Source organism: Seriola dumerili, unplaced genomic scaffold (assembly GCF_002260705.1).
Source record: "Seriola dumerili isolate Sdu_G_001 unplaced genomic scaffold, Sdu_1.0 BDQW01000052.1, whole genome shotgun sequence".
Taxonomy (NCBI): Eukaryota; Metazoa; Chordata; class Actinopteri; order Carangiformes; family Carangidae; genus Seriola; species Seriola dumerili.
In genome coordinates this window covers 13,417,754-13,427,210 of record NW_019174307.1, presented here as the reverse complement: position 1 = coordinate 13,427,210, position 9,457 = coordinate 13,417,754, and the positions used below count along the sequence as shown (strand labels likewise).

The window sequence follows — 9,457 nt, the reverse complement described above, 5'->3', positions numbered from 1 at the left end:
ACGTAATTGCTCGTGTAGTCTTTTATTTCTGTTAGTTGAGTTACAGGGATAACTTGATGTTTCTTTGTTGCATGAAGAAAACTGTTTCTGCAGCAACACACATGATGTACAGTCACGTATACTGACATCAGTAGTAGGCAGTGTTTGCCTGTTTTCTTTTTTTCCTAACTGATTACAAATTAATCCATTTTTATATAGCTGATTAGTTATAGATGTTTTTAGAGTCTTTTATTCAAGTTTAAAGTATATAAGTCCTATATTATTTTGTTGCCTGATAGTATACCTGTGTTTTCTATGAATGTCAAGGGCTTCCTCGCGAATTACTGATGCTTAACTTTTAATTCAACTTTCATATAACAATTAGTCGTAAACACCATGTCATTTATAAAACTGTCCGGCAATCTAAATGGTAGATTTAGCCAAAGTATGAATGCCATTGTGACTCTCTGCCCAGTGTTTTACACAGTATCTGTGAGATATTGTAGCACCAAACCTGCATTGTTCTCTATAAGACTCATAACCACAGCTGTACAGAGGCTGAGATGAAAGATGACAGAAGCACATGAGGCTGTGGTTTATTACATCTCATCTTTGTATGCTGTGTTTCCTGTTGAATGAACCAAAAGAAAAAAAAAAAAAACTAAAGAATAAAGGCTACCTATCAATCACCAGAAGGACAACAATCCAGCATCCTGTCTGACTGGAAACCCCTTTGTGACAAGACTCAACCGGCCTGTTGACTGTTTTTATGAAAATAAAATAAAACAGATTTCTCTCTGTTTTGGTGTGTGCTTCTTTTGCATGATAGAAAATCTTGTTTGGTGTACAGTAAGTAAAAAAATTGTACAACAGCATTTATTCATACACATGTAAAAACAAGTGTATACATACTGATTAGCAAAATCTTAAAATATAAACAACAAATGCATCACACTTAAAACAGTAAAAGACTACAGCGGCTCGTATAATTCATTAGTTTATGATGGCAGTCTGGGACAAACAGCTCACCAGAAGTCATCATCTTCATCCTTGTGTGAATATGCTACAATGCTGGGAAAAGAAAAATCAAGTTAGTGGAAGCCTCAAGGGACAGAAAAAAACAAACCAAAAATAGTAAAGTATTTCTCAATTAACTCATCCTTGAGACAATGTAATTCCAGTACAAATAACAACATTATAAAGACAGGGAGATGAGAAACCACAAAAGAAATTAAATGTTTTTGAAAGGCTTATGTAGGGCTTATACTGTATGCAATCCAGACGGTAAGTTTTTGGACAGTTACACATCTTTTGTTCTTCAGGCTCCGAGCATCAGAACATTCAATTTGAAATAAAATCACAGATACTACATTAAAGTCCAAATCTCATCTTTAATTTGAGTAGGTTTATGTCAATATTGAAAGAACTATGTGGGAGATAGTTACCTGTCTTCTTTTTCATCAGACAAACTCTTGGCCTCCGGGCTCGTATGTCCTGCTTCGTCTCGTCCAGGGCTCTGAAAAAAACAAACAACCAGATTAATACAAGTTACCTGCTTGCTTATAAAAGCAAAGTTTTACAGTAGTGTCAGAAAGTCACCTGTCCATGCTCCTTCTCCCTTGCCTCCAGGACCATTTTCATGTATTTTTCCAAGGGATTTTCTGCTTTAGCCTCCTCTCCATCATCTTTCTGCTCTTCATCCCCTTTCTTAATCCCCGTTTCTTCTTCTGCTTCTTCTCCTTCCTGTCCTGGTTGCTCCACCTCTTGCAAAAGCTGGTCAGACATAGATACTCATTCATTCTGCCTTTTCTCAGTAGACATAAATATGTGAAGATCAGAAAGTTTTAGAAGAACCAGGTGGAAGATAATAATTACCATCTCTTTCTCCAGTCTTTTGAGTTCTTGGAGCTCCCTCTCTCTGGCTTCCTCTTGCTCCCTTTGCCTTCGTTCTTGTCTTTCCTTTCGCTCTCTTTCCCACCTCTGCTCTTCATCCTCTTCATCTTCTTCCCTAGCAGATTCACCTGAGGTTTGTGGGACCTCTGCAAAACATATGGATTGGCATGAGTCAGATCAGTTGTCGTTTGGTGATGAAGTTCCTGTCTTCCTTTTGGTTTGGGCTGTAGACTGGCTACAGTATGAAAGAGACTTATGAGACTGATGGTAATCAGTAGAAGATGAACAGGGCGTTTGACTTCGGCTTACAGTAGAAGGTTGCCCTTTGTGTCATTTGGGTCAACCGAGACTATGCATCAGTAACGCGGGGATTAAAGACTCACCCGCCTGGCCCTGCAAGTCTATCGGGTCTTCTGGGAGGTCCCGTGGGCGGGGGACAGCGGGGCCGTCAGGGGCCTCCTCAGTAAGAGGGACAGCAGTGTCCAGGAGAAGCTCTGGAATGTGGCCGGGCTCTGGAGGGAGACATGCACAAAGAGATCTTTTATGCTGCACCATAATGCAACAGGGCCAGAGGACCAGCACAGAATACATAATCAGCTGCCCTTCATCTTCACCATTGTGCAGGGCCACTGAAAGGACACTTTGGAGGCCAGTCACACACTCATTAAAAAACGGCCATTCCAAAATCCAAAACCTCCTTACTAGATATACTACATTTTATCACTGGGATTTTTTTTTTTTTTTTAAATCAATAAGAATAATACACTTAAGACACTTTTAGTTATATAATGCATCATTAAGAAAAAAGTGGGAACAAATGAAATAAAATAAAAATAATGCATAGAAAGATGAGCCACACAGAAAGCGATCGCACTTTCCATCACTTCTGTAACACTCACATCATGCATAACTCATACATAGAAAATAAGCTGTATATATATCGTATGGCTGTTCAGCCCAGGATACAGTGAAAGCTTCTGAGAAATCTGGTCCATGGCACTTTAATGTTAAGAGCAATGACATGAAAAGCTTTTCCATTATACCACACTAACAGTGTATTCACAGACTTGAAACTGAACTTGGTCTCAGTCAATACAGTGTATCAGTGACTTTACACAGTGTATTAGTCAGGAAAAAAAAAAACAAATTCTAGTCCGGAGTACCTGACACATTCCCAGTGAGATCTTCAAGGCTGATCTTCTCAGGCTCTGGGGAAGACTCCGAGCTGAAGATGACAGGATGCATTTTGGGTGGACTGAAGAAACCAAGAGGAAGATGAGGGCATGGTTATTCACAATCGCTATGTGAAAGTTCATAAAAATGACACACTGTCCTCGCTAAAGCCATGACAGATGGTACCTGGTCTGGTCTCGTGCTGTGCTTTTGAGCTGCGGACTGGGAGGTGGACTGAACTCAGAGGACAAGTCACCTGAGGTCACCACCTCCTCGCGGGGGGCATGAGGGAGCTGTCGGTCAGACGACAGCTCCGTGAACACCACTGGAGACGCAACTGCCTCTATCAGGGGCAAAGACTTTATGTTAGATGATACCATTAGGGGACTAAGATTATTATCCAAAGACTGACATGAAAATACCTGGAATTTGGATATTTGAATAGTTTTGATGTTATGGAACATTAACAAAATATATACAGTATGTGTTAAATGTGCAGTTTAAGAGTGCTGACAACATTTCAATTTTTATTTCATGACAGGTGAAAAAGGGTTGGTGCATCTAAGCCCTTTGAAGTGTTTTCACAGGATAAAAAATTTTTTGAAGGTACCTTCTGCAGTCTCTCTTTGAAGTTTTTTCCTGGAGGAAGAGTGAGGTGTGGAGGACAGACGTCTGGATGGAGCAAAGCTTTCATCCTCAGGGTGTCCATCTCTTAGAAACAGAGGTTCAGTGAATGAATGGAGACTACGCTCAGTGAAAACTGTGGACTCGGGTTGGTTTTGAGCTTCTAAGAAGGTCACTCTTGGCTGCGCAGGTGGTAAGGCGTTTCTGGTGTCATAGGACGCCGAGGAGGGGGTTCGAGTGCTTTGGGGAGACAGTGGTCGGTGTGAGACCTTTGATTTGTGGGGTGAGTGGGTGTGAGAATGGTGAGAGACCAGTTTCCTTAGAGGAGAGTTGGGGCGATGTGAAGGATGTGGTTGTTGTGGGGAAAGAGGTCTTGGGGGAAGCATGTGTGAGATGGTGGAGCGCACTGCCCTCTGCTGGTAGTTCCTGTAGGCTTCCTCCAAGGTCTCAGCCTCCTTCTGCAGCTCCTGGATCCGAGCCTTGGCTTCAGCCACCAGCTCCATGTCAGAGTCTGGAGAGTCACTCCAAGGCAACTGGTGTCCTCGCAAGGGTCCACCTGCTTCACAAACATTATCATAACCCACCCTGGTCCTCAGCAGAGCTCTGTCCACATAGATGTCAGGGGGAACCAGCCTGTCAGCACTGAGCTCCAGCACTGAGCGATCAACAAGAGAGGGCTTGGGGTTACGCAGCACTTCATTTTCAAGAGCTGCCAAGATCACAAGGATTGCACAAAAGAAAGAGAAAGAGGAAAGAAAAGGAAAAGCAAACAAGAGGAGAGTTGAGCACTAATACAGAAGACCAACCACCATAAAAGAATACATGATGTGAGAAAAAGGTTTGCAAACTAATTTCTAAGAACTATTCACATGCATTTACACATGCATCAAAAATCCAATTGCTGCTACTCTAATATGGCTTTCTTTCTTGTTTTTTACTAAAATTTCTATAAAAATAATTGAAACAAAAAAGGGCCGTGTTTGAGATCTTTGAAATTTGCTAAATGTTTTTCTTTTATAAAACTGAATGGTCATATAGAACATCATGATCCAAAACAGAAAGAAAGCCAGTTTATGGAAATGAGAAACACAAGTTATTTATTACTGATTATGTCACACATAACTAGAAACAAACTCCAACACAATTTAAAATTACTAATCACTAAGACACACTAAGATGTGGCAAACACACACGGTACCTTGCTGTGTTTGGCGAAGCTGCATCTTGATGTCCTCAACATGGTTACTCATCCACTGTGACTTCTCCTCACACTCTGTCAGCTGAGCCTTGAGCTGAGCGCAGCGCTCCACCTGCAGAGAACCGCAGACAACAGGACATCACACTCCATTTACACGAATCACCGTTTACACAAATAAGTATAAGTTACTGGAAATCCAGATTTAAGGACAAACCAAACTCCCAAAGGTGAGGCAAAACTGCATGAAAAAAAAAGAAAAGAAAAGCTGAACACATAGTTTCCCACACACATAGCCACACTATGACATCACTGACCTCACTCTGGAGCTGTGCCTGCAGCACCTGTTTCTGGTTGTCAAACTCTTCCTCATCGAGTCTGCGGGCGCTCTGCAGCCTCCGTAGCTCCATCTGCAGGGCCAGCTGCTCTTTGGATGGTTTGCCCAAATCTTAGAGAGGATTTATCAGAGTCAAAACATAATCTAAAAGTAAAGTCCGTTTCCCAATGCCCCATCTACTTTGGTGGGAAAAAGGATGTGGTGATATACAGAAGTAGTTCTGATTCATGATGTCATTTTTAAATACTCCAGCTCCAGTGTGTATCTGAGCAGGATGAGAGGATAGCACATGAGGCTTAACACCATGTTTTTTTGGGGTTTTTTTTTGTGAGGCGAGAGGCCCACTGGTCCCCTGCCCCATCATCCCTTAGAGAGAGGTAAAATTCTGGTTCTCTGCCATGGGTAATGGGAGGCCTCTGTCTCTGCTCCCTTTCCCCTCCACTTCTCACCCACCCCCAGCCCCTTTTAGACACTTGTCTGCAAAGCTACAAACACGGCACAGAGGCCCCACATTGGCAGGCAAGACACATTCAAAAAGACTCAGTTGAGCCAGAAGCAGTGGGACAGACTAGCACGAATGCTTCACAGTACACTGCATCTCCCAGAGCTCACAATAAGCCCACACTCAAGCACTCTGAGGGAACTGGATTTATCTCAGTTATGAAAAAAACAACTGCAAATATTTTCAAGTACCGATTTTCTGGGATTACTTTTATAAGCAATTATAAGCAATAACTCAGACACTAAGTTGTACATGATTATAAGCAGAACTCATATTCTCTCATGGTAAAGTAGATAGGGAAACTGAGCCATGCTAAGACTCGTGGGAGGTATTTGGGAACAGCAGCCGGTCCTCACCTGCATGGAGAAGCCGGTTCTCCTCCTGGGCCTCATCCAGCTGCTTCTTTAGCAGCCGCAGCTGCCCCTGCAGCTCTGCTTTCTCTCGTTTCAAGCTGGGGTAGTCACTCATGGTCTCCAGCCTTTCTCTTAACAGCTCCTTCTGTTGAGTCAGCAGAGGAATCTGCTGCTGTGCTGTGTCTAGCTCAGCCTGGAAAACAACACAAGAGCCATTAAAAGAGCAGGCAAAATAAAGCTGGAGACTGAATGAATCAATTACACTGTGTACTGTATAATTATTATAGGACCACATCACACTGATTAAAGGTTTTGCCTGAAGTGTTCAATTATTTAGTAGGACTGAAATATTGTGCCTGGTGGTCACTGAAGAGGGTGAAGTGAACACTGCTGGGAGATTGGTATGGTTTTGTTTACCTGCAGCCGTCTCAGCTCTGACCGTGCTCTACTATGCTCCTCTAGTTTGGCATCAATTACAGCCGACTCCTTTTGGATACGAGCGGTTTCCACTGAGAGAGAAAAAAGAAAGAAAGAAAGAATGTCAACATGATCTAAGATAGTAGCAAGCTGGTCACTTATAAACACTGTATTCATTTAAATACTCACCTTTGTTTCGGTTCTCACTATCGGTTAGTTTTCCTGTTCTCTTGATGAATTCGTCTTTCAATTCAAGCTGATACCTAATTTTATAAAGACGTAAGAATAACGATTCAAAAGAGCTCTGGAACTAAATCAGCACAAAAACATCCGAGAAATCACATCCTCTTTTCCTGCTACATAGCCAACCAGCTGCTGTCAAAGTCATGTATCATTTGGTCAAGTGGATAATCAGGTTCCATATTGTATGTTACTATGTGGTCATGGTCAATTACCTTAACTTTTCTTCTACCAAAAGAAAAAAAATTATACACTTGCAACCTTTGGGGCCTCATATGTGTAGTGTCAGTGCCTCCGTCAAGCATGTGTACTACAATCTATTCACCAAGACCAAGAGAAAAAATTATTTCTGACACTTATAGCAGGTCAGTACCCTATATATTTATAATGTATATTGGACACACAGGAAACCATTGTCATTTTAGGCCTTAACAACAGTTACAGCCTCTTATCACACAATGAGGATATCCCTATAAAATAAGACTAATTTTGAGTGGTAACATGAACTACCAAGCCAAAAAGAAAAAAAAATGGACAAATGAGACAGTCTGTGTTCAGCATGAAAATACCTGGAAAGTTCATTCTGCAGCCTTTGGTCATACATGTCCTCCATTGTCTTCACGGCCAGTTCTCTCCTCCTCATCAGCTCTTCTGTGGTTTTGACCTTCTCCTTGTGAATTTGAAAAGTCCTGTTGTCGCACAAACACAGCAACATTCTCTATGAAACAGTGGTCACAATGAGAGGGCATAGCACCCCTTTACTGACATGAATACATTTAATTAAAAAGCTCTTACTTTTCAAAAGCCTCTGTTCTCATCCTCAGCTCATTTTCTCTGTTCCGCAGTGTTTCAATTTCTTTCAGTACTGATTGTCTCTGCATATAAACATTTTTTTCCTCTATCTAAGAAAAGAGAAACACACATAACGGCATAATTTATACCATCTTAGATTTAAGCTACTGACAATTATGCCAATGACTACTGATAGAGAGCCTCCCAAAATTTCACTATTTAAAAAACAGAAGAAAACAAAGACCAGCATCAAATCAGCAGCAATTTACCTCTTGTTGTTTTTGTAACCGATCAATGGCATTTTTCTCCCGGTCCATCAATGCCTTTGTCTTCTGTTCATAGGTCCTCTCCAGCTCTTGTTTCAGCTTATCAAATTCTTTATGAAATTTGGATTTTTCTTCCATCCTCACCTTGGCAACCTCAACATCTTTAAAATGCAGCATCTTAAAAGACAAAAAAGGAAAACAATCACACATGAGTATTCACATATTAGCCATTCTAATACAGTATTCATATCTTTGTTGTTTACGGCAGATATGAGTATGCAGCTGTGCTTAATGCCTGCTCGGGCAATTTCTGATTCATTAACTTTGTAGAAAATGATATGTACCTTTGTGTTCATTTCTGATTGCATCTGGGCTTCAATTTCTTTTCTATATGCAGCCAGTTTTGATTGGAGAGGAAACCATTTGTCCCCACTGTAAATGAAATTCTCATATTCCTTATCGATCATTTTCATCTTCTCAACTGTTATGGAAGAGAGAAAGCTCATTAAACATTAAAAACTGTGCAATCAATGGCATGTGCGTGGAATACAATGCAAGACATCAATTCACCGTACCAAGAGACTCTCCATGACTTGTTGTCTGTGTGTCTGCATCATGGCACAGGCCATGACTATAATGGTGTGTTAGCTGAGTTAGTAGGCTGATCAGGAACCCTGCTAGACAAAGATAAAGTGTATATCAATGAAAAGGAAGTGGGGGCAGAAGTAGCTTTATTAAAAAAGAACGCAATACTGCACATACCTTTATCATTGTCTTTATTTGAAGACTGTAAAAATAAATAAATAAACTATTAATATTAGTAACAACATATATTTTTTATTTCTACTTATTATAAGAAAATATTATACATGCTAATTCATATTATTATTTACCAGGGATCTGTAAAGGGCTGATGTGGGATTAATTTTAAGAAGATGAAGAAGGTCTTCTTTTGTGAAAACCTGCAAAAAAGGATCAGAAACCAAAATCTTCATCTGCATGCTCCTTGCACTTCAAGCTACAGTGAATTAAACAAATGCAGAAGTCACACTCACCTTTTCTTTGCATAAGCCACTTTCAGGGTAGAATACAGAAAGTGTGTACTCATATCCTGAGGTACTTAGATGATCAGCCACTATGCTGTTACAGGCTGAGACCAAGAGGGGTTCAGATTTCACAGGTACTGGTCTGGGGACTGGTTCTCCTCCAGTCAAAGGTGGGTGTTTCAACTCCTGGATGAGCTGATTCCTTAGCTGTGTCTGAATAAGATCAAAGGAGGGAAAGAGCGATGAAGATCAAACTTACGCTGACCAGAGTGGACGTTGGCTACAGGCGTCAACAGCAACGTTACTAGCACGACTTACTTTGAGTGTATCGAGGACTCCTTTGTTTTTAAAAGTTTGATAGAGTCTTTTCCTCAACTCATCTGGGGACAGGGTGTCTTCCTTGCTCGAGTACATAACTGTCACAGTGTTTGCAGGTCCTGACAGAACACAAACAAAAGGTACAACAGCTCAGTGAAGCTGACATGGCGAGCTAGAGAGAAAAAGCCCCACTTTTCAACAATTTTCAAGTATTCTTACCTGGTGTTAGACTTTTTCTACACTATCTGCTTCACACTTGTTACAACAGGGATCTTAGAAAACAAGCATTTCGCTAGGTGCCATCCTAGCGACCAGAAGCGTC

The 9,457-nt window shown here is 41.1% G+C and overlaps 1 protein-coding gene across 1 annotated transcript; it reads right to left on the bottom strand.

The window, feature by feature from the left end:
* Positions 1-906: 906 nt before the first annotated feature.
* ofd1 (OFD1, centriole and centriolar satellite protein) lies at positions 907-9,453 on the bottom strand. Its single transcript, XM_022740518.1, has 23 exons — positions 9,355-9,453; positions 9,136-9,254; positions 8,827-9,030; positions 8,665-8,733; positions 8,534-8,558; positions 8,347-8,445; positions 8,116-8,252; positions 7,775-7,948; positions 7,509-7,615; positions 7,283-7,402; positions 6,663-6,736; positions 6,474-6,565; positions 6,060-6,249; positions 5,182-5,312; positions 4,868-4,979; positions 3,656-4,378; positions 3,232-3,388; positions 3,036-3,127; positions 2,256-2,384; positions 1,855-2,018; positions 1,579-1,752; positions 1,425-1,495; positions 907-1,050 (listed from the first exon to the last, which is right to left on the bottom strand). Exons 2-23 carry the CDS (start codon positions 9,229-9,231, stop codon positions 1,005-1,007), a joined length of 3,186 nt encoding a protein of 1,061 aa, XP_022596239.1. The 5' UTR covers positions 9,232-9,254; positions 9,355-9,453; the 3' UTR covers positions 907-1,004.
* Between the last annotated feature and the right edge of the window lie 4 nt (positions 9,454-9,457).